At 41.3% G+C, this 25,704-nt stretch overlaps 1 protein-coding gene across 2 annotated transcripts; it reads right to left on the bottom strand.

The window, feature by feature from the left end:
* Window positions 1-637: 637 nt before the first annotated feature.
* On the bottom strand, window positions 638-25,400 carry zhx2a (zinc fingers and homeoboxes 2a). 2 transcript variants are annotated; one of them, XM_044034039.1, is made up of 13 exons: window positions 24,976-25,400; window positions 10,090-10,536; window positions 9,015-9,734; window positions 8,047-8,259; window positions 7,578-7,841; window positions 7,278-7,493; window positions 6,988-7,072; window positions 6,618-6,800; window positions 5,496-5,905; window positions 4,305-4,536; window positions 4,020-4,176; window positions 3,680-3,799; window positions 638-2,174 (listed from the first exon to the last, which is right to left on the bottom strand). In XM_044034039.1, the coding sequence occupies exons 2-12, from the start codon at window positions 10,186-10,188 to the stop codon at window positions 3,682-3,684; spliced, it is 2,697 nt and encodes an 898-aa protein (XP_043889974.1). In that variant the 5' UTR covers window positions 10,189-10,536; window positions 24,976-25,400; the 3' UTR covers window positions 638-2,174; window positions 3,680-3,681. The 2 variants fall into 2 exon arrangements, with proteins under 2 accessions (XP_043889974.1, XP_043889973.1); XM_044034038.1 differs by having other exon boundaries at window positions 638-3,799.
* Between the last annotated feature and the right edge of the window lie 304 nt (window positions 25,401-25,704).

Here is a 25,704-nt window from a genome sequence, read left to right as displayed (position 1 = left end):
TCACAAGCTGTAATCAGATATGTACAAAGGTTTTTTCTGCTACTACAAAATCTTTGACTCAAATGTAATTAAATGAAAACTATGTGCAACACAAAAGGAAGCCATGTCACTCAAGCTCAAACTGAGGGTGTCATTGAGGCTGTCAAATCTAGTCCAGTGAAAAGGTTTTTAAATGTGTATATTTGCTCACTGACTGTTAATAGAATGGAAAGACTACAAGGCAGCTGATGAACAGTAAAACATTAAAATCATGTAGGCCTGCAACTACCGATTATTTCCATAATCCATAAAATGTTGATTAGGGTTTCTCAAATCTCTTAATTATTTTTTGTTGAAACCAGAAAAAAAATCCACATTTAAGAAGCCATTAACTTAGTATTCGATTAATAATTGATTAAACTGAAGTCTGTGACATATTGTGAGATGGAATAATAGCAGCCGTCAAAGGTTTGCTTGCAAACAAAACGTATCTCTTTAAAGATTTATAAAAAAAAACCCAGTCAACAAAACCGGTGATTATGATGAGCTAAAGAATCATCGAGCATTAATGTTCTGTGTATTACGACTGGTTGTTTTATGCACTCTAAAAATGGGTACTACTTGCTTCTTTTTCTTCAGTTAAGAAATAATCCTGGAGTGGAGTTTTTAAAGTCAGTTGTATGTTTATTGAGTTACAGCAGACATTAAGTAGAAAATGAAAATGCAAACAGTATTCCCTATTAGCCAAACAAATGTACAGTCGCCCAGAAACGTGTCTGAGCATGAAACTAAGGACGCAGCAGCAGCAGCAGCAGCAGACATTCAGCCAGCAAACAGCCATAAGCCTGCTGGTTCAAACAAGGCTCGTCAAGTCTAGGTGACAGTGGAACTCAACCCATTTTTAATCACTGGTACAAATACTGCAACAAATTGCAATTTGACCCATGAAAAAACAAAAAAATCCCTTTAAAAATCTTGTGTGGAAATGAGTGCCTTAAAAATGAAAGGCGTTGAAGCACATGCTTAGCAGTTCGTGACAGCTGTAGCCGAAGAGGTAATAGCCAACAACTCCAAACGGTATCAGCATAGTTTTCATCGTTTATCCAGGCGACAGATTCACAAGCCCAGATATTAAGTCACCATGAACTGACAGAACAGGAATCACGCAAACTCTGTGCTGCTTGGAATAGATGGACAAAGCTGAGAGAAAGAGAGAGAAGAGTTAAGAGTTCCTGTGTGTTCACAGATCCATTTCTTGAAAATAGGTCAAAGAAAAAGGAGCTTTCGCCATTTCCCCTGTGCCACATTCCCACTGTCACCACCCAGATGTTCTTGAGGAAGTTCAGTCAAGAAACATTTTCAAGTTCACATTTCTGTACTCGACCCACAACCGAGGCAGACAGGAAACTTCAGGTAAGAGCTGAAAGGCAGCGTGGTGCGATCAAACACAGTTTCATTAAAAAGAACATTCTGTATGGTTTTGTGAAATGGGTGCTGATGCGTAAACCAGAAGAAATAAGTTGGGAAGTGCAGTTTGTTCATCCTGACTTGTCTGCCTGAGTGACTGTTTCAGCCACTGCTCATTCTTCATGACTGCCTTCTCTAAAACACACGTGAGTGATGTTCACCTTCACCAGCGTGAATGTTGTTGCTACCGGAGAAAAGAAAAAGTTACAGTGTGAAATGAGGTGACCTATCATAAGAACATCTATCATTACAGCAGGTAGATATGCAAGTGCCATCAAAGACTGCTCATGAAGAGTAGTGCGTAAGAAGGATTTTCCAAAGAAAAAAAGGACTACATTTTCAGCAAGAAATTGATTATCATACACTCTGAACTTGGACCAATGACAAGATAAAGAAAAAAGTTTTGGGGAACCCGTCAGACTTGTTTTTAAAAATGTAACAAAACTTGCCCGCGAAGTAAAACTGTACAAACATTTTTTTTGTAATACAGAAAAATATTTACAAGCGTACATCTCTTTGTGTGTTTTTAAAGTGTACTAATAGTAGTAAGAACAATGCATCAAGTCCAGCTTTGGCACTCCTCTTAATGTCAGCATCTGCACCTCACATCAGTGCCTCTAACAGTGGAACTCCAAAGTCCCTGACGCTTTGTGATGACATCACACGCAGACAGTTACATCACGAGTTCCACATTTGGTCGCCACATGGTGGTCAACGATTTAATCGACCTGAAACACAGTCAAGACACCAAGGCAGAAAGAGGAGACTCAGATTAACACTGGGTCAAATCACGGTTCTCCATCCTGTGTTAACTGCTAACTGATTTCATGATTTCACTAATACTTTTCTCAGATTAGAATTTAAAGGTTGGGTATATGTAGATGTCAGAAAAAACAATGAATTATAAATTACTACCTAAGTGATTTTTAAATTAGGCCTGAATAATTTAGGGTAAATATCTAAGATACTGCAAATTTGACTTTCAATTCAATTAAATTTTATTTGTATAGCACCGAATCACAACATACATACATCTCAAGGCACTGTACATAGACAAAATTGTAGAGAAACCAACAAGATTTGAGTTCAAGACATGGTACTGAACCTAAACAATAAAAAAACTAGAATAATAACAAAAGCTGTGACTATGTTAAATCAATAATAATAAAAATTCAAATCAGGAAATCATGAGATCCTTTACTCTTTAACATCATACATCTCATTCACTTGAAACAATTTGCAAATAAAATAGCATTTTGTTTCACATTATGATTTGAAAATGATTAATTGTTCATCCCTAAGCACAAGTGAAAACCTATCTATCTATCTATCTATCTATCAATCACCTAAAAATGTTTCCATCTACAATCTCCTCAAGACCTCCCATGACTTCCTGTGTGCGTGTGCTCGGCGACACGTGTGATGCTAATGACAGTGTGGTCCAAATATCATCCTGCCGTCCCAGCATGCCATCTTTCTAAAGGACCAGTCAGATGTAATTACATGCTAATAACTTCCTGGGGAGTTGAACACAGCAGCTGTGGCATCTTAAAGGAACAGTTCCCCCATTTATGTATCTATTTACTTAAAGCCAAGTCACACAATGAAGCTTCTACAACCCTCCTCTAAGTCCAGTCCATTCTTTATGGACAGATATTTCTGATCAGGGTCTCAGTGGGAGGAAAGATATCCCAGCATGCACTGGGAGAATAACCAGAAAACACCTTGATGAAAGCCATGTGCTACTTCTGGGTTGATTAAAATATTTTTACATTAGCAACATTTCATATTGCAATATGTAAAATATGTATAATGTGAATGGAAGTGCAATAAATGAATCCTGATATTGATCTCTTGAATCCTGAGTTTTAAGGATCTTTGCAGTGTTTTTCAGCTCATTGTTTTGATTTGACCCATTGTTTTTTCTGTTTTGATTTGCATCTGCATAAATCAACATTGTTTTCAGAGAAAGCTCTACAAAACAAGAGCTATACGCTACCTGTCCAGCCCTTAACTTCAGATAAAGTTTGTGAACGCCTAGCAACCAATAGTTGGATGTCTGACAGGAAGTCACAAACCATTTCAAATGCTTCCAATACTGCTGATACAAGAGCATAATATGCAAACCTTATCATTTTTATTCAAAGCAGTTTTAACATCTGATACTCACTTGAATTTTCCATGACTACATTCCTGCATTTATTAAAAGGGGATTTTCACTGATTAAACCTACCATCAACCAGTGACCCTCCCCGGTTGCTCTAAGGATTTAACATCGGAGTCTGTTGCCAGTCTCCGTCCCTCCACTCCTTCTTCAGTCTCCTCCCCCACCGCCACTGTCACCTTCACCCACCTGGCAAGAAAACAAACAAAGTTAAAACATAAGCAGACTCCTTGAAGGACCTTGAAACATAATTGAAGAAAGACAAAGTTCGATTTCACTCTTAAAATTGAAAGATCCAATAAAACATGTATGACTTCTTCTCTTCTTTTTACAATACATTCAAGCAAATGGTGGATAATTTCAGCCTCCACAGAATTGCTACACCAAAAAAATCTTGTTTCTGACCCACCTCCCTTTGTCAGCAGTGTCAGGGCTAGTTTGGTCCAGTCTGTTCCGGCTCAGGTCGGTCACACTGTGGGCTATTCTGTCTGTCAACCACTGTATTTTGTCTTGTTCGGACAGCTTGGAAGGCTCTGTAGCAGCTGTGTTCTCTCCAGCCTCCTCCACTGCATGAGCAGTTTTATGAGGGAGGAAACGCAGAGAAAGCAAAAAGTCAAATAAGGGTACAAGACATTTAGCAAATTTACATAAAGTGAAGTAACAAAAATAAAAAACCACAACTTCTAGTTCTCACCCGTCACAGTCTTGACTTCCGAGGAAACACTCCTGTTCTGGTCCTGACTCGCTGCCTGCTGCTCAGTCAAGTTCTGACTTTGGAAACATTCCATCCAGTCCAAGGTTTCACCGCTTTTCAGTGCCAAGCGGTGGTCCTTGAACCAACGAACAATGTCAGTGCGTCCCAAGCTTGTTTGGACCTCGAGCTGGCTATACTCCTCGGGAGACGGCCACTGGGTCCGACAGAACATCTGTGGAGACAGCAGGCATTGGACGGTATAGGATCTTGATGGTACGTTGATGGAAATCACAGCTGACCGACAACCGGGGCATAACTCAAGCATGCATGCAACCAAAGATTTCTACACTCCATTTTGATGAGTCATTAACACAGCTCATACTTAAGGCAAGGTATGACAGTACACTTTATTGGTTTTGATACCTTGACTTTTTATTACCATGGTGTATCTGGAAACTAGTTTTAGATCCATGTTTGGGAAACAGATCAACACCATTTAATCAGTGCTCATAGGAGCTGCAGACCATTGCTGACTATTATTTCACCAATGCATCCATTTTAAATCCTACACATTTACCTTTATGTAATATATAGAGTTGAGTGTTCCTATAAATACACTGGCTATTGATAGGCTTAACACATAGGCTGATGGACTTTTATTTTCAGTAACTGAAATATATGGGTCACCATTAAAAGACAGCCTGCACAGTTTGTTACTGGGCATAAAACAAGTGCTGCTGCTGTTCATCAGACATCTCATAAATACACCGTTAGGTTCCAATTAAAGGATTTCTGAGCCGATGGGTTCCCACTGTTTCCCAGACACAACACTTCTCTTCCCTTCACTTCATCACACATCACCTTGTTATCACTTGGCATCGGATCTCACTTTAAACATACAGGTATCAGCCAACTTCATCATGTGGTGTCATTGTCAGTGCATTTCCTCAACAACCAGTCCAATGCAGCATTCATGAAGAAGAATCATTTCATTTTACACATCTCGCAAAGTGTATTAAAAAGGTGCCATCTCATCAACTAATCTCTTCACATCTCACCTCATTAATCTGTTGTTACCATTAACAGCCTTTCTGAAATGATCACATGTATATTACTTGAGTTCACACCATTTTAAACTGTGGTTTATTATAACACAGCTAGCGCTGACAGGGTTCTGTCCCCTCCGCTTACCTCTTTGAGCAGGGTGAGGGAGCGGCTGGTGATCGGAGCAGGGCTCGTGGAGACCGACAGGATGGGAGGATGAGGAGATGAGGAGGAGGATGAATTGAGGATGGGAGGCGATGCTGCAGAGGAGAGGGTTGGGGGGTGAGGGGAGGAGGCTGCCAGCACAGGAGGGGAGGAAGAGGACGACGAAGAAGAAGAGAGGACAGGTGGGTGAGGAGAAGAGTGGAGAGGTTTTGCATCCTGCTCTCGATGAGAGGCCCCGTTCAGCAACGCCCCGGGCTGCTCTTGTCTGTCCTCTGTGTTTTTTGAGGTCATGCTGAGTAAAGTCTTCTCCATGTTGTCCCGCAGTGCCCTGCGCTCTGAAAACCAGCAGTCCACCTCTGTCTTGGACAACCTGGTATCCTGGGCCAGCTGATCTGCAGCGGAAAAGAGTCTGTCAGATGGCTCTCATAAGCTGTGTCATCTCTTTTTGGAAATTCTGTCTCTCTCCAGGGATCTTGAAATGGGTTCATTAAAAACATTTATGCTATTTCCGTCATGCTGGAATCCACCAGAGATGGACCTACAGCTTCTTTAGGGTGAAACAAATTAAATTACATGCTGTGAGCTCTTATAAATAGTAGAAAACACAACATAATGTCTAAAGGAACATCCAAGTAACAAAGTGAGGACATTAAACTTCGCAAGAACACAACCAGCCAAGTCTAAACCAATGCATCTTCACTTAGTGGGGGAAGAGTAAAAAGTAGTTTTATAGTTTTTGCATCATTTTTGACAGGAAAGTGCATGACATACGACATAAACTAAAGTCATGGCCACCTGATTTTTGTGCTTCACTGGCTCCTGAGCTGCAGGACGGTTATCATAAGTTTTAGAAGGCAAAGGCAAACATAAGGTGATCATATCAAGCATCAGAATTAAGCATTCGGGCTGAGACCACCAGCAAATGGGTTATCTATACTGTATTTGCTTGAACACATTGAATAACTGTAGCTTCATTATTTATCTAGTATTGAACCCTCAAAACTTGACTCGGTCCTGGTCACAGCCTTTGAGACACCATGTGTCGACAATGAGGGAATAATCTTAAGGTATGTGCTTGTGATAGGTTTGTTGACCGGTCAGTACCGAGTTCTGCCTCAGTTGGAGAGCTGCTTCTCTGGAAACTCTCCTCCAGTGCCTTCAGCTGCTCTGACGTCTTTCCCTTCACTCTCTCCAGCAGGGGAAAATGGCTGGGGACCACTTTCTTCACAGGATCTTTAGGTGCTGGTGTCACCTCTGATTTCACCAGCACTGGTGGCTGTGGGACACCTTGAAATGGAACAAAGACATAATTTAATTAAGGCTGAGAATTGCTCTTTTTTAACTAAAACCCAAGCCTGATTTTATTTTATGGATGTAACCTTAGCTTCTTTGGAATGCACAAAAAAGCTGTATAATTATTCAAGGGGAAGGTATTTCATCATTTCAGATGTCTGACACTGATCGAACCACGTACCTTTGAGATTAAGGAGCCGCTGTTCACTGAACCACTTCTTTATCTCTCCTCTGGACAGCCCAGTCGTCTCTATCAGCCTGTAGATCTATCACACGACACAAGATAAAACACTGGATGAAACAATAAAGCACAGGTGCTCATCAGTGACAGGTGTGCTTGAGAAAATGCAGCAAATTACAAAAATACAGTTGAAACAGCAACAGAAGTCCCTCTATGTCCAAGTTACAAAGGATAATGGCATTTAAAACAAAAATCAAAAACAAAATGCCATTTCACTCACTTATTCTTACCTCATCTTCCTCAGGGAAAGGACAATGTGTGTAGCTGGACCTCAGGACTGAGAGCTGCTCTGCTGTTTTATTAGGATCAACTGTAAAATTTAGCAATTTAGTTGACACCAGCTTGGATGTGGTCATGGGCGCTGAAATGGTTTGAATGATGGAAGGTCGTTTACTCTCCGTGGTGATCAGAGGGGTGGTCAGTGGTCGTTTGAGTGACTGCACCACCTGTGGTAATCATGCAGGACATATTTAATAGAGGTTAAGCTGGACAGTTAGGAGTGATATTGACTAATTGCCAGTGTTTTCTACCTGGTTAGTCACCGTCAGTGCCAGTGGTGCACAGGTGACAGTGGAGCCATTGGCTACAGGAGTGAGCACCAGGCTGCTTTGTCCCAGCAGGTGACAGGGGAGGGACTGCAGGACAGGGGCTCCTGCCTGCACAGGTTTGGAGGCTGCAGAGATGGCAGTCATGTTGGCGGACGAGTGGGAGTTGAGCTGAGGAGTGACCACGGTGAACGTTTGAGGCACAGAGGAGATTGTGCCGTTAAACATTTTCTTCCTGGCTTCTTCCACCTGAGACACAAAGAGAAGACTTGACATACATGTGTGTTTAACAATCTGCAGTAGAATAATTAAGAATATAAAACTTCATTTTCTAAGAGTTAAAAAGTTTCTCAAACCATTATAATTTTTACTCTTTGTGAAGAAAACGCAAAAAATATAATATGGGAGAAATTACTCCAAAAATTAAAGATATCATTATAGCTGGATCTCCTACCTCCTCAGGTGACCAGCTAATTCCCTGTTTGAGCCTCTGTGTGGTGAACCACACTTTGATTTGCTCCTCTGGATGTTTTGATGCTGCAGTGAGCCAGGAGAGCTCAGCCTGCGTTGGGTAGGGGAACTTGTTGAAGGAGGAGATGAGCGTCAGGTTGTCATCCAGGGAAGGATTGTATTTGGTTGTGTTGAGGGGGACTGCGATCTTCGGCACCTGGGACAAAATATCAGTCATCAGCTCGGTTTTATAAAAAAAACTAAAACCAAAAAACAAACAAACAAGATAACCCCCAAGTCTAACTTAAATTCTTCCTTAGAAGCCAAGTTAATCTCGTCGCAAGAACTCTGTCTTAAAATGACAAATTATACAGGAAAATCAAAGATAGTATTTGTAACATTTGTGCACTAATATATTTGAAATGTAATAATGTAATATATTTTCGAGTAGTGTTCTTACATTAGCTAAAATGTTTCCAACACTTAAATCCAAAGAATTCTATATTCATATTCCAGATAGCAGATCATGTCATTGATCACTTTTTAATGAATCATGCACTTCTGCAGAGCTGCTGCACTGTTTTGGGGTTTAACTTTAAAAATGCTGAAAATAATGTACATTTAATTGCTCTAAGACCTCTGTATTCAATAAAAACCACAAAAATACTCATACTAGGGGTACAGGACATGTTGCTTTTGGAACATATGCAGCAGGTAAAGGCATTGATGGCTATTTGATGTTGCTGAGATTCAGTAGCTGTAGTGAGACACTGAGTAGCGTCAGTAACAAGTGGAGAGAGGGAGGAGCTTCTTTCAAAAAGCTGATCATTGTGTGGTGTATGCAACATATAAAAAAATGGAATACAAAGCAACATTGGGAAAAAAGCCAGACAGTATGAATCTCAGGAAGCTCTCAACATCATCAAACTGTGTAAGAAAACAATTCTTCCCCACTGCATGTCTTTGTCTTACCTGTGTATAGTTTAGAGGTCGCTGTAGAGAAGGCATAATGTGAGAAAGGCCGTCTGCTTTGAGGAGCGTCGACTCTGGGATGATGACAGTCCCATTGACATTAAGCGCCGTGATCGGTTTCTTGGCCAGATCAGCAGTCAATTTGCCCAAATGAGCCTCTGTCCTTTTATTATCCGATGACATTATTTTTGGTTTACCGACCTTCACTGTGGTGGATCTGCTAATTGGCTGTGTGCCAAGTTCGTCCCCTTTGCCAGCAGTGGCACTGGAAGTGTTGTAAATGACCGCATTGTTACTGCAGCCCTCTATTGTCTGCTCTAAGATTGTCTGATTGTTCATTTTGATGCGTTTGAATTTAAAGTTGCTCTCCCCTGGGTGACATCTCTCATTATGTTCGGTCAGGGTGTCGAACTTTTTTGTGTTGAAGTTGCAGACTGCGCACAGGTACAGGGGGTTGAGGATGACGTTAGGATGGTTGGCGTCTACATGTTCTTTAAAAGTGTTGAGGTTCTGTGTGGAGAAGGGGCAGTATTTGCACTCATAGCCCCCCTGCTGCCTATGCGGAGGCTTGGGAAGTTCTCGGACCTCTGTTGCAGGTTTCTTTTGAGCTTTGGGGGGATCTGAGACATTTCCCATTGAATCCAGATCCATGGGTGAATCTGTTCCTGTTGAGAGATCTGCCTCCATGGGCCCCTCCTCAATGTGGTTCTCTTTTGTTGTCTGGGAGAGAGGACAGTAAGCTTTCAGATCGGCAAATGTGCACAAGATCAAAACATTAATACACTCATTGGAACCTAGATATAACCTGGGTTTAAAATATAAAAAAATAACATACCAAAATTACAACTAGATAGAAACATAATTTGATAATAATCTATCCTTAGTGGAAAAATCAATCCACCTTTCTTCAGTCTGCTCAATCATTAATCCAGTCAAATTGTTTGTCCTTTCATGTACAATAGACTTCTGAATATGTACAATAAAACCCCACAAATTCAAGCAATAAAAAACAATCATGCGTTCTTAATACTCAGGCTATAAAAGAATAATTAGATATTATCACAATATGAAGTACCTCCATATTGTGTGATTCCTCTTCCTCATCATCCATCTCCACCATGGTCTGCTCTGGTCGGATCATACAGGGAGTGGAAGCCTTCCGTCGACTGGACATGGTGATGGTAGATACGAGGTTTGTCTTTTAGGAAAGCTGCCCTCTGCCGATGCTTGGCCAGGGATGTTGAAAGAGTCTGTGGCTGAGGTGCCCAGGATGCAGGACTATAAAGGTGGAGACGTGTAGCCAACAGTAGAGTTTGTGGGCTCAGACGGAGCAGCCACAGAGTCGAATCGGAGGAGAGGGTGTCTACCCCTGGGATGAAATATTAGCTGGAGGGACAGGAGGGCAGTGGAACGTGAAAGTCTACTGGAGATGGGACTGTTGTGGAGTGAAGTAGGCCGGGATCGCTGACAGTGTCAGCTCCAGTGCTCACAAGCCTCCTGGAGCTGCATGACACAATGCTACCTGGATGAGAAAAAGAAGAGCATGTAAAGCATAAATGTGTTACCATTGGATTGCACAGCATGAGATGGGGAATGAAGAAAAAGGGGGTAAAAAAAACAGAATTATTTTTGAATGTCTCTGGATAGGTGATAAACACAGGCTGGTTTGAGCATTTTTAAGTAATGCAGCATGCTGGGGTATTTATGCTCAGCAGTGTCCCACAAGAATCTGCTTTAACCCATCACTCAAAGGCAAAAAAGCCAAATAAACAACTTTCGATAGTCTACAGGTCTTCAAATGATGTAAAAGAATAAACAGATGTAAAAACATCTTGATGATGAAAACAGCAAAGCATGTGTATCTCATATCCTATGAAACTAAAATGAAAGGTTCAGTGCTGTATTTAAGTCCACAAACGCACAATCCAGACAAATCACGCTGCAAAAGTTCAAGAAGGCAGCATTTCATTTAGAGCTGGGCGTAATACAGGTCCTTACCAAAAAACGGTATTTATTTTTTTATGATATAAAGTTTTCAGATAACACAGGTATATGGTATATGACAGGTATATGGAAAGCGGAACGTGGCACAGTTCGACAAGGGACCCTTTTCACTGCTACAATGATCAATTCACTCAACCACCTTAGCAGAAAAAGAAACAAAAATGTACACACATTTTTTGGCTGTCAGCACAGAAAGATCTTATGAGAAATTTGGACTTAAAGCGAAATCTGAACTTAAAGCAAAATCAGATTGCATTGCAGAGTGGGAGCAGAACCCAGAGGCAACACAGCTTCTGATGCACATCCTCAAAGGCAAGAAGCAGTTTCATTTGGACTGGGTGGAAATTACACCACCATCGAGAGGAAGCCCTTATGAAAAGTTAAGGCAGGGCGAGCAAAGGACCTTTACCCAAGGTAATATTGTAATGAGAGAGAGTGAAAAGCTTATCAGACTGAAAAAGTCTATTGATATTCCTGAGGCCTCACTCTGAAGCTTCATACTTGTATCCACAGGAGTAAAAAATCTAATGAGTGGATGCTACAGCAGCGCTGTTCTATCAGGACATAATGAGGTTCCATAAAACATAGTCGGCACAGAAGATGAGGAAAAAGTCTGACGTGTTCCCCTTACTATCCAAAAATTGTGACACTAACAGAAGAAATAATATTTGTCAGTATCAGTATGATCATATTTTATTTTGCTACACAGGACAACTGTAATTGTGAGTGTATGACTTTGTAGGGCGGGGGTTCAGTCAGCTCAGCACATTAAATATGTACTTTGTTAAGTGTCACACACTTAATAAAGTCATCTCCAACAGCTATGGATTAATCACACGACACTGTATCCTTCAGGATTGCCATTCGCGAATTGACTCATTGTCCCGAGATATCTCAACTCCTCAAACATCCCACCGAGGCATCATTAGAATGCAGACTCATTTCCATGGTGTCACTATGGCAACCATGGACGTAGTACTGTAGTGAAGTAGCTGCTACATCCACGTCGCTGACAAAGAGAGGAGTGACCCAACCGCATGTGGGATGGTATTTGGTGGGTTTTAAAGACAGGGAAAAAAACAGAAATATTCAGAAAATAGAAATCATGAAGACAGAGCAGACAGGCGTTTAAAGCAGGGAAAATCTCCATCCTACACCTGTGGTGCTGTGGATTCTCAAGGTTTCTTGAGGCAGCAAACCACTCACTATTGCTCTGTACATCAAAGTCTAGAATTTTATTTAAATTTTGGTAGAAAGAAGGGAATTAAAGATGTCATGTCAATCATGACCTGCTAAACGTCTGCTGGCTCACTGCTGAAATAGCTTTGACATTGTTTGGACGTGCTAATGGGTGTTTATGGATGGATGAGAATCTGACTATGAATAGAATCAAGCTGTAGCTGTACTTTTACCTCATACTGTTACCCACACAAGTAGAGGGAGGGGGGGATGAGCAATTCCATTTATGCAACATCCATATTAGTCAGCAGTGAACACGCACAACTGCCGCAGAACTGCAATAATGTGAATGTAAGACATCAGTTCGCATGGTGACTCATTTGGAGAACAAGTGAAAGAGATGTAGACTTGTTTAAGCTGCTGCAGTCAAGTTAAACTTGTGAGTTCTGACTGTCTAGTTTTCTGTGTCTGTGCATGAAGTGCTGAACACCGATGATACACTGGCTAAAGCAGCCTCCTCCTCCTCCATCGTTTTCAGTGGAGGAAGGAGAGGCTGCTCTGCTGCTGCCTTGGCTTGATACTTTGAAGCACTAAAAGCCACCATGGAAAACATCAATTAACAACCACAACAATGTATTACTCACCAAAGTTTGTCATAATAACTTGTATAATACCTTTATTAAAGGGCTTGCTAAGTGGCTCCAGTCTCATGGATGAAAAGTGATCACTGCGCCCTTGTGTCCTCAAGAGAAAACCTGGATTAGATTGTTTGGCTGTCAACAATGAAACGAAAAATTTAACATTTTATGTCTTTTGCTTTTAAGAGATTCTACACAAATGAACCAAATGTTAATTAATTGTGCACTCTTGGCTGCTTTCATGAGTGGGACCAAACAGTCCGTATTCCACCTGTTTGTTTATGTGCTTAACCTAGTCAGCCTGTTAGCTTCTGTGAGCAGTGCAAGCTCTGTGCTGGAGCCACAAACTCCCTACTGTCTGGATGCTCATTAAACTTGTATGAAACCTCAGCCCCTGGCAGCCCGATGCCTGCTCGCCTGTCTGTACTTGGCTACTGTCTGGCTCACTGTCTGTCTGTCTGTCTGTCTGACCAGTGAAAATACAAGTGGATCCATATTTCTGAAGGAGTTACCTTTAATGCTGCCAGGCAGCAAATGCATTTATCAGCCCTGGTTGTAATCATTTTAGGCTATACACTGGCATACATACTGAAGAGAGCATGGGGGAATCAATGCATACCCTCAGTATCACTGAGCCCCCCTATTGTATGAAGACAGACAGATGATCTAACATGTCAGAAACACAGTATTTGAGTGCAGGACGACAACAAACAAATGAATCACAACAGCACACTCCTCTTCTATTTATGGGTATCATTAATGCAAGAAAACTAGCAGGTAAAACAATGTGGCACTGCATACAGCATGTCCTAGATTTCACTTACAATGACTTCGTATGTTCAATAACATTTCTAGGAAACAACTTCATGCACTCACTGTGCCTCAGATGTTTAGGTGAAAGGTTACTGGTCCTTTCTTTTTTTTTTAAATTACACAAAACAGCCAGACTGATCATATGCACACGAATCGCTTGCAGACCTTTGCGCCGTCTGAAATGTGAAACGGTACATCCTGTGCTAAAGCTCTCTGCTGGACAGCCTGAACAAAGGATCGGGCTCGAGAAGTGGCAGAATCGAGTAGAGTTCATTGTTATAGCTGAAGAAAGACGGCAGGTGGACAAATTGTACTGTACTGTAGGGAGGACACAGCCAACCGAGTGCCCGGGTTCTCATGCATGCAGTCTGTACAAACACAATGGCATAGGAATGGCAAACTCTGCTGCTCCTGCACCTGAAGCCATGCATGACGTACAAACCAGTCTGTTACACCAGGGCTCTGGAGCAAGCAAACCAAGACAACAAGCTGCAGCAGCACAGACTGTAGCGCATGTGTGGCACGACTCTGCCGTTACATAAACTAAAACTTTGAACTTCATCACACAGTATACTTCATAGACACATATGGCACAGAGGGAGAGCACACACTGCTCTTTTGGCATTACTGTATTCTCTCGTGCTGTCTGTTATGAGGGCATTTTCTCTGCTGACTGTTTCCTCTATAAGTCAGCTACTGCAGTGAGGTGGACAATGTGTGTGTCCGGGCTGTGTGGGTGAGCAGAGACACCACCATCATTAGCACAACATGTCCCAGCAGGGGTGGGAGAAGCAGAATTTCGGACCGTCTCAGACTTAATTTAAATCTCATCACGTGGCTCCTCCGGAGCAAAGCAAAGTGCTGCACTGTATTCGACTGCCTGGTATGTTCTGCATAGCAACAGACAAGAGCAGTTTCACTTTTGCTCGGCTGAGATACAGACTGAACTGGATTTTGTGAGGATAATGGCGCTAAGGTTTTGTTTGCTTTGTTATTTTTTTTTTTATTATTATTATTAAAGACATTTGAAGTTTTTTTAAGTGTCTCATCTTCAAACATTAATATTTCATATGTGCCTGGAGCTCCCAGTAGGTTAAGCTTGGTTCCTGCTTCCTCAAGTCTTGACTCCACACAACCCTCTCTTTCACGCATAGATTTCACAAAGCAAAAACGTGACGAGCTTTAGGGACGCTGATGGGCATGTTTTGTTAACTCTGGGCTATGGTTGAACATTTAATTGTTTTCAAATTGCTCACAATTAGCATCTTACAATGTATGCAATTGATTGCAAATTGTGCTAAACGTTTATGACAAAACTGTTGCAAGCTCAAGTCTACTGAGGTTAACACATGACATTTGAGTACATCATAATTTCAGGAGGGGGTATCTCAAGAATCCAGAATGCAAAACTGACTGCTCCAAATGTGAGTTATTTGAAGAGGGCATCTTATGAGGGTCGCTGGAGAGCTGGTGTCAATCCCAGCTGACACTGGGAGAGATGCATGCTACACTCTGTCAGCCTATCACAGGGTCAACATACAGAGACTATGGTCAATTTAGAGTCTCAAATTAATTTAATAATCTAATTAGTAATGTTTCAAAACAACCTCAGGCATGTTATTATTCCTTAACTATTATTTCTTGTTGCTGACAGTAAATCTCTATCACTTGACTGTATATGTCAGTGTGTATCAATTTGGTCACATCAGCAAGTTTTGTAAACCGTCTATTAAACACATTTTCAAGATCAGCACTTTTTTCCTGTGGCAGAGACTCTGAAGGGCTTGTGTAATATCATACACCCATCAGCTATATGAAAAGTGGCCAAACTTTCATATGGAGGTCCCAGAAAACTAGCCTAATCATCACTGCAGTGTCCTGATTCAATCTACAATATCTGCAAGGAGTGTCGCACAGGCTACGCTGCATTACATCAAGGAGCCAGTCTTCCATTTAATATGGTTCACCTAATATTGAACACACACACACTGGTGTCACAATGCCAGACCTGTCTCCTCACTGGACACATGTACACTGTCATACACACAAAGGGCAAGCTATAAAAATATCAAAGTGTCACCCTCTCTGCAGCTCATGGCTGTGTTACTATGGTAATGCTGTATCCAACAGAAAGCGCTTGCAAGTATGTGCTTGCAAAAAGCAGAATTCCATAGGTCAATCAGTGTCAGTTTGTGCTAGGTACATGTACTCTGATGCGCATGTTCTCATCTGCAGGTAATATTGTCAACTTTTAAAGCAGTGGATACATATAGTAAGCGACATTTACCTCATGGAACAGATTACCTTCTCCATTCGCCTACAGAAAAACATATTTATCAAGTTGTGGGCCAAATGGGTAAGATATGTTAGTTTTGAACAGACAGAAGTATTGAATGGATGATCCTGTAATGCTATTTTTATGCTTTATTTTTGAATGTTTTATTTGGCCTAACGACTAGTGTGTATTGTTTTATTTTATTTATTTATTTAAAAAAAAAAAACTCCCTGGTGGACGTCTCTTTATTTGCTCTTTTATATATATGTCTATCTTTCCCAATTTGTTCGAGTTCTCAAGTATACTTTCATTTGACTTTCTGTATTTCTTTTCTTGTTTTGTAAAAAAATAATAATAAAAAAATGTATTGTCAACTTTTGTTTCTGGCAAATGATATTACAAATTATGGCAGGCCATTCCATGTAATACATGTATTACATTTAAGTTAAAAGTTGCCAGAGATTACCCTGTTGTCTGTGATTTCCTGTTCATGGATTATTCCATCCTACTCTACTGTTCTATGTATGTTAACACTTCAAACTGGATTTCTTCAAAAAATGATGGACCTACTGGCTTAACAGGTGGGTGGCTCTTTGGCCTCATTTCCACCAAGTGGTAAATTTAAATTAAGATTGGATGTTATGCAGTTATTTGCATTTCATTTTGTTAACTGTTGAGAAGGGTACCAAAATAAACCATCCTATGGTTGGGACATGCTGCTGTGTTTTGATATGAACGCTGCTTTGACCTGTCTGAGTTGTCAGAGGAATTTGTTCTCCTTTCTCTTCACGGCGTCACCACAGGTTTTTAAACTGATTGGAAACACACGCCAGATCAGGGTGTGCCGTGTACTGCTTGGTGGAAACAAGGCTTTTAAGAGCTGCGGCACGAGTAACTTATGATGAGTTCTTGTTTCGGGTTTTGTTATACTGTATGATGTGTACCACTACTCTTGATTTTGTTTTGTTTTTTTTAACTACAGTGGCAAACAATCCACTGGCCATGCGACACTCTTTGCTAACTCATGGTTTTTGCACACATTCATAGATTATCCTAGCCTAGCAGTTCGGTTTGCAGCGATCGGCTTACAACTGCTGTTACACAATGTCACACCGATGAAGGAGAAATTAGAGATGGAAGACGGAGAGAGTGCTGCAAAAACGGAACAACGCACGCCGATCTGTGGATTTCCGCTGCTCTCTACAGTCATCCGTGTGGGGGAGGGGTGCAATAACACCGCACACAGCACGGGTTAGCCAAGTCTAAATCACTGCAGGGGAAATTCCCTCATGGCTACAGCCCTAGTCTCAGCTCAGTTTGTTGCTACAACCACTAACACAGAATGACCCCGATGACGAAAGCCGACACGTCAGCCCGCATTCACAATTCCAGGGGTTGCAAGTGTCAATGAAAAGCAGATGGGGTGCGGGGCAGAGTTTCATTGCAGCAGATGAAGTAATACAGTGGTGATCTACCCCTCTTTAACATTTCTAGGGTGGCTTTCATGATAATAGCCCCCCTTCGCCGAGTTTTGCTTCTCTCATTCTCCCTTGTGGCCTTGCACACATACAGGCACCACACTGATAGCTATGCACACAAACAGCAATGTTACTCTCTGACAAAAACCTTGTACTTCACAAAGACAACTACTAAGAGCTTTTCACCGTGAACAAAAATGCGCTTGTAGTTTGTTTTTGGCAGGGCAAAATGTTAGTTTCTGATTACAGGAATTGCTCTGTGGGTCCCAAGTGTGGTGGAGCAAAGGTCATCTTATACAATAAGATAATTCTACAAAAATAATAAATAATTCTACAAAACTTCAGACTGATGGTTGCCACTTTTGAAATCACTTTTTACATCACATTTTTAATCACTGTAACAAAATACACATTTTAGGAGTAATATTTGAGTTGTAACGTTTGTTTTTTGTATGTATTCTCAGTCACTATGTTGTTGAATCATAATGCAAATGCATGGAGAGTTTGGAGATCATTATTTCGTAATTGACTTGTCTCAGTGTACATTCACTGCTCCCATGTGGCCAAATTTACAACCTGTCAATCTCTTTGTCGGCTGCAGTGGGTGTGGCTTGTGAATATTCCCAGGCCTCTCCCCATTGGCCTTGCACTGACAAGAGGGGCCTGTCCGAGTTCTGTCACTGTCTGATGTGGTGCAGTGCAGAAGGCCTTTTACTATGCCCTCCCTCTTCATTTCCCCTCCTTCTCAAACTTCAAATTAAGGACACACCGAGATGCTAGAGAGGGAGCCGCTTTACATTAACAGGGACAAAGGACCTACGTGATTTAGACTCCACTTTTTGCGTGGGTATGAAGCAGATTTCTATGAGATATGCATGCAGTCAGTCATTATGTTCAGTTGACAGAGAAGAAGTTAACTGAGGAAGACGCTTCAAATTCGCTAAGAATGCAGCGGCTATAAGAAATAGGCTCCCTGGTGGATGATATGCATGCACAAGGCAGTTTAATACATGCCTACATAAGCAGAATCAGATTGCGATATACTTTGCTCTAAACACACAGACTTAAACAATAATCAATGCAACAATGAAGCAGTGAAATCTCAACAAAAACACACCACCTATTTGAAGACTAAGGGCAGAAAGTAAGGATTGAGCCTTGTCTAATGTACTGTATTTGCTCTTTCTCCCAGAAATAAATGCTTCACTTCAGACATGGAATTCACAACCCCTCTAAGGAGATTCAATCATACGTGGACAATGCCAAGAACAGCTGTTCTCACCTGGCATTAAAGTACCTCCTGGACATTTGAATCTTACTTCCCTGTGTTCTTTTGCTCTTTACTCATATAAACATGACCTCACGTCTGTGCTGTTTTTAAAATGAGTTTGACTTTATAGATGTGTCGTTTATGTGTCTGTGCATCTGTGTATCAGCATGGGAGACAGGTAGAGAGAGAAAATATGAAATAAGATGAAATAAGATTGTAATCATAAGAAATAAGAAATTATATGTTGAGCAGTGTTGATATTGTTGTGGAGGCTACAGATAAATCAACACAGGGGCCATTACACCTTTATCAGAAAAAACTTTCCCTATACAAACTTTTCCTTTTTGCTCTTAAAAAAGGTACATGACATTGCTTCAAGAAACATCTTCATAAACATGAAACCCCACAAAATGACTCGAGCACTGGATTGACTGTGTGGACACACAAAACCATATAATTGAATGATATTTACAGTAATAACACTTTCTGATCTAGCAAACCCTCACATACATCACACACACTCTTTGACAGAGTGTGGATTCCATATTCCCTCTCCGTTTGTCCCTATGCATATCCTCTGCTCTGCCTGTCTAATTATCTCCTTCCTTCCATCACATTCTGCCTCTCAGCCCCACCCACAGGTGATGAGCTCATCCATGCGGTTGCCTTAGTCACCTAACAACATGTCTGAGAAACTGATGGAGGCACAGCAGAAGAAAGGGACATGAAGAGGAAAAACAGGAACAAAGCACAGCGTTAATGTTTGTGAAGTCATTACAGAATCAAGCAAAGGTGGCCATGATGACAACAGCCTACATCCACCAAACTGTGATGACTCATTGCACTGTTTCACCAAAAGGTCCGCTTTCATTACATAGCTTAAATTTGGATGTGGGAGTGTGGTGTGGAGTCAATAAATTCTGAATGTTCTAGGTCTGCTTCTGCTTAACAACAATCTTTGGCTGAACAGATTTAACTCCAAACAAACACACAGCAATACTGGTGTGTCCTTGTCTTGTATTATAAAATTTTTGTCAGCAAAGACGAAAAATCAACAAAAATCAAACAAAAAACAGGATGTTTGTTTTACTGGAAAACTTGTGTAAACACAACAGCAAACAAAAGGGATTGAGCATGTATCTGCCATTGTGCCAAGGTCCCCTTTAAAACACAGAGCATCTTGTCAACTTATCACTTCAATATTCCTGCAAAATTAAGCGTGACTAAATGTAAAGCCAAAGATTTTTCTTTTTAATGTTATACATTGTAAAGCCAGTTTGGCCTAATTTGACCATGCATATTCCATGCTGTTTAACTCTTCCAAATAATTACCCATCCTTACATATAACTTAACCTATACAATACAAACTCACTACATGATGGCAAAATATTTGCTGTTGTACAAAATCCCTATGTGCTCGGATTGAAAACCTTTGAGTATTTTAGTTATTTTGTGTGCCAACTGCTGTGAAGATTCTAACTTGCAATGTGACCTCTAGTTCTTGAATTTTCAATAGAACTGTAGGTTTAGATTTGTGTGCAGATTATATAGTGCTTTGTCAGTTTTCATCAGTTTTTGGGAACCTTTAGAGAGTGGGTGTAAGCTACAGCTTTCCTGCATGCCGTCTATTATCTCACTATTATAAAACAGTGACCTCACTAGAAAATGACTAATAGGCCTATTCACCTTCCTCCTCCTATCAAACGGTTCACACTGAACAACTATGACATTAGCAGCTCACGTGTCACACTCTACCTGCCACATGCCCACTTTCATTTATCAAAAATGAACCCATTTTCTCAGTAAATGTGTTTTCCTGTCAGTCTCCTGCTCTAGTTTAATTGCTGTTTGCTGTCTGAGACAGAGTCAGACAATTTAAATATCTCTTGCTATCGTGAGTGACATACGCAACATCTGGCGTTATGATGATAGTCAACAACCAGACCGCACTTGTCATTTCAATAAATTATATTTGATTATCCTGTACTTTCCTCTATGTTAGACAGCATGTAGCAGTCTCACACTAAGAAAAATCCCTTTGATGTGACATGAAGCTTGATGTTTGGAAAACATTTTCTGAGAACACTCCCGGCGTTGGTTTAGGGTAAAGTATACAAACCATCCCTGAGTTATTCTTTCCCACTGCATCTCTAATATTATATGAAAATGAATGGGACACTCTAGCCTATGTGCATTTTCCACCAGCTGACAACAGTAAACAAAAAAAGCCGTAAGTGGCAAATGGAGCGGATCATCTCACAGCTGGATGTTTCAGCTGCGACATCTTAAGACTTCACAGTACATTAAGAAAACACTGCATGGTTCAGCAGGACAAGGGAAAAAGACAATTCAATGGGGGTAGATTTATTTTTATTCAACCTTTCATGAAATAATAGATACTTAACACCTTATTCTGTATAGAACAGTTTCAGGATGTGCATTAAATCTCTTGTTACTAAAGATTTTGCCTCTCCTTGTTGTTACAATGTAGTTAAGATGAAACAATCATGGATGGCAACTTCTAAGTCTTTCTTCAAAATAATATACAGTACTGTGCAAAGGTCTTAGGCCACCATAAGACTTGTTATTTTATCAATGCTATGATTGTACAGTAAATGATTTCCAAATCACTTTACTGGAACACATCCAGAAAATGTATGAAAAAACTTCAACAGATAAAGTGTCAGTCAGTCATCATCTAACCGCTTTATCCTCCACCAGAGGGCCGCGGGGGGGTGCTGTGCCAATCTCAGCTACATCGGGCGATAGGCGGGGTACACCCTGGACAGTTCGCCAGTCCATCGCAGGGCCACACACAGATAGAGACAAACAACCATTCACTCTCACACTCACTCCTATGGTCAATTTAGAGTGTCCAATTTACCTAATCCCCACATTGCATGTTTTTGGACTGTGGGAGGAAGCCAGAGAACCCGGAGAGAACCCACACACACACGGGGAGAACATGCAAACTCCATGCAGAAAGGCCCTTGTTCCAACCGGGGCTCGAACCCGGGTCTTCTCGCTGCAAGGCGAGAGTGCTAACCACTAAACCACCGTGTGGCCCCAGATAAGGTGTGTGAACCCTAATTGATGTTTTTCCTACTATTTCAGGTCAACAAATATCTGCTGAGGAAAAGATTATTCAAGACATGCTTAAGCACTGCATGCTGGATGAGTTAAACTCATTGACAGCTTACTAACATAAGACCAACTTTGAGTCATAATTCCCATCCATTTGCCAATGGTCACTGAATTTGACAGACCTAAAAACAGCAAAGCTGGTGCTGGCCCGAATCTTTACTGTAGATATAACATTTATCACACAAAAGATTTAATACAGGGCTGCACTTTAAGATTATTTTCATTCATCTTATTTATCTGTAAAATATTTTCTTAGGTTCCTAAGATTTCCAAAATGTGGAAAACACGGGACAGATTTTCAGAACTGAGCGATAAATATGGAACCATTCAACATGGAATTCTGCAGACTTTGCCATTATTTGACTGTAATTTACTTTTTTCTGAGAGGTTGGTGATGCATGTGAGGTGATGCATGTGGGACCAGCGCAGCCTCCCTTCACAACACTGTCTACGTGGAAACCATGCCGTGTAAAAGGTAACACAATTCAGAGCAGTCAGATGATATGTTGTTCTCTAAATTCTGCCATCAAACAGTCCACTGGACCTGTAAAAAAACATAATCTATGTTCACTTCGCTTCTAAAGTGAAGAAGGAAAAACAGCACGCCAACACGTGTGTCTTTTAGAAAAGCTTAGAAGCTATGGTCATTTTGACTTAAATCAGGAGGGGGCAGGTACTTCATTTCAGACACATGATAAAATAGTGCAATGTTGTGTCACATAAACATTAAAGCATTGAGTCACAATTACATACTGTATCCTGATAATACCTAGTTTTCCTATTGTAACAATGCCACAAAACTGCAAAACTGCCTGGCTACATAGACAACTGTCTCTTTGTATTTTACTAAGAGATTATTTCAATCAACAGAAACTCCTCTAAAAGAATTAACCACTTGTCACAGCAAATTTCACCAACTACCATTGATTAAGCAGATCACAAGTACAAATCATGTGAAAAACACAACATCAGCCAAATGTCTCTTCATGAGGAGACAGCAAAAGGCTTCATCTGTGAAGTCAATTTGTACCCAGAGGTATTGTTAGCAACTGGTATGACGGCAGGGTTCACTGCAGTGTGATCAAAACTCACTTGTATCTTCTTAAACAGAGAGGGTGGGACTGTTGATCAGACAACACTTATAAATACAACATAGATTACTCCCAGTGCTGGAGAACATTATCAAATGAACAAGATCTTTCAACAGACATACAGTCAGCATTATCCGAAACAGGCAGTGAATGCTTTTCATTTAATTGGCCCACCTGTAGAGAGTGAGTTTGTAGACATGTCAGCGATCTCCAGCTGTTCACTATTGAACAGGTGCACTGGAATTATTTTATCAACTTTCTTACCTGTGCGGTTCATTATAACAATGTCTGATGCTTTGCGTTTGCTACAGGATTAGCGATGAGAGGACAGACAGGATGGGCGGGAGGTACTGGTTGCGGTGTAGCCTGGTTTTGCACGTTTCAACAAACATAATGTTTACGCACTCAGGTGTTAAATAAACTTTAAAGCATAGTTTTAAATTAATAATAAGCCTATGCGAGGCCGTTACTCTAGAGAGAAAATTGCAATATATCGTCTTGCTTATTCTATCGCACTATATTGCAATACAACGCAACGTCACCACATATCGTAATTTGTGCCAGATTATTTCAAATAAACAGTATAAATAGGCAGGTGGGAAGTGGGTGCTTTTACAGAAATAACTACAGCAGTGAGGTAATGCATTGTTTATGTGTTAGTAATTATAGCATGTAGTATGACATGAAGAGTCTACATTCAGTATAGGCCAGTGGGTTCTGCCTCAATAATAAACTCAATACATTTAATGTTACTGCCCATGAATGAATATCTGTGTCCTGTTCTGAAAGAGTTCAGTCTGAACTATCAAAATATTGATTTAAAACTTGTTTTGAAGCTTAAATTACGTTCCATATGATTATTGTCTGAGTTTGTAAAAAAATATGTGGCTCTGCCACACCACTAGAACAGTTACTGGTGTTAATATTCTGCCAGGTGATTGGTGTATATTCTGAATAAATGAACCAAATCTGAATTCTGCAGTAGTTACAGTGCTGCTGCAGTGGCACAGTACAAATGAGCTCATATGCTACAGCCCTGTAATATTGTGTTATTACTTGTGCTTTTTGTGTTCAGCTGCTATGTCAAAAAGATTCCAGACAAAATCAAAATTAAATATAAAGTATTTATCTCTACCTGTTTACAATGTGCCACCTTTGTGAAGCATTTACTTGATGGATGACACTGGGTTTTACTTTATCCAAAACAGTAATTTTGACCAGTATCAAACTATCAAACAACAATACATGCCGAGGATATACTAACCTTGTGAGGACCAAAGCCTGGTCCTGATGAGGCAGGACCTCATTTCTGAGGCAAAGGTAGAGGTAGGATGTGCAGTGCAGACTGGTTATGCCTGAGGCTCAGTCATACTGTTTTAGTGTGATTGTCCAAATGAATGGAAGTCAATGTAGTGACCTAACAAGAAAAGCTGAGCAGGCCTCTGTGTGTGTGTGTGCGTCTGCAGTCAGAGCCGTGGTTTCACTGGGGAGGAGGCAACGCCAGGAGAAACGTTACGCCTACATCACAGAGACGCGCAAATCAAAGTCTATAAACAACGTTGGACTCAGAAAGTTGCACAGTAACGTCAGCACCGCAATGGCAGAGCGGTCACGGTGCGGGGTTTCCACCCGCCGGTTCCAGCTCTGACTAAAGGGCGCAAGAAACACACTCTCCCCAAATGTTCCCCCTCTCGCCGTCGACGTAACAACATGTCGGCAGAGGACGGCCATGTTTTGCTGGTTATGTCGACACGGGGAGGAAGAGGAGAAAAGTAGACACGGCACCTCTCTGTCGTCTCCTCTCCCCACCACAGAAGCGAATCAAAAGTAAAACTTAAACACGGAGATACAAAAAAAAACGTTCAATTTACAACTTGGCGGCCACATTGTCTGAGCACGCAGGTGTTAACGGCAGAGGCAGGCAAAGTTCATGCAGCGAGCCAAGTTAAAATATTTATACTGAGTCGTGTGGTGGGTGTGTGGGAGCCAGACATAGATAGAGCCAGGACACAGTCACAAACAACTACATGCAGTTTTAACTTGGGGGACTTTCTCCCCTTTTTCTTACCTGCCCGCCGTTTTGGCGCGATGCTCAGGTAGTGTGGTACAATCCCAAAGCCGTCGCCGACCGAGCGACAAAAACCAGCCCGAGTCTTCACTACACTCTCTCACGGCGGCCCAGAAACCGTGCAGACAACAGGCGACAGGAAAGGAAAAATTGGCGATCACAAGGAGGATCTACGCCAAAAGCCACATGATCGCCGACGTCAGAGTACGTATTTGCATGCCGTACCGGAGCGCTGGTGTTCGTCCACAGCGGCTCCATGGTGCTAAAATAAAGGAAAGTCCAGAGGCTGGCGGGGTAAAGTTAAAGGAGTGTGAGTGTACAGAGCTTGGGGCAGCATAACACACGTCCTCTACTGTGGAAATGAATGAGCTGCCTCTGGCACCCGTCAACTTTCTCCTATGCTGATGCTTGCCTGCCACTGTGTGTGTGGACATCATTGAATATTCAAGTATCACCCGGGGGGCGTGTCTAATCAACTAACCCCGCCCTTGTATCGAGGCCCCGCCCGTCCACCTTGTTTCTCCTCTCTGTGCATGTGAGGTGAAGTGCAGCTGCTGCAGTACAAGCTGGTGATATTATTCTAAGCAGAGTGTAAATGGGATTAATACACCTCACATCCCATCATCACACACAGAACACACAGTCACATCTGGATCCACCAGAGGTTAATCTGAGGTCAGCGGATACTCACAGATACTGTAACTGTGGTGGTTGTGAGAGAAACTGCCC

The sequence above is a fragment of the Solea senegalensis genome, linkage group LG9 (assembly GCF_019176455.1).
Source record: "Solea senegalensis isolate Sse05_10M linkage group LG9, IFAPA_SoseM_1, whole genome shotgun sequence".
In the NCBI taxonomy this organism is placed as follows: domain Eukaryota; kingdom Metazoa; phylum Chordata; class Actinopteri; order Pleuronectiformes; family Soleidae; genus Solea; species Solea senegalensis.
This window is presented reverse-complemented; position numbering and strand designations above follow the sequence as displayed.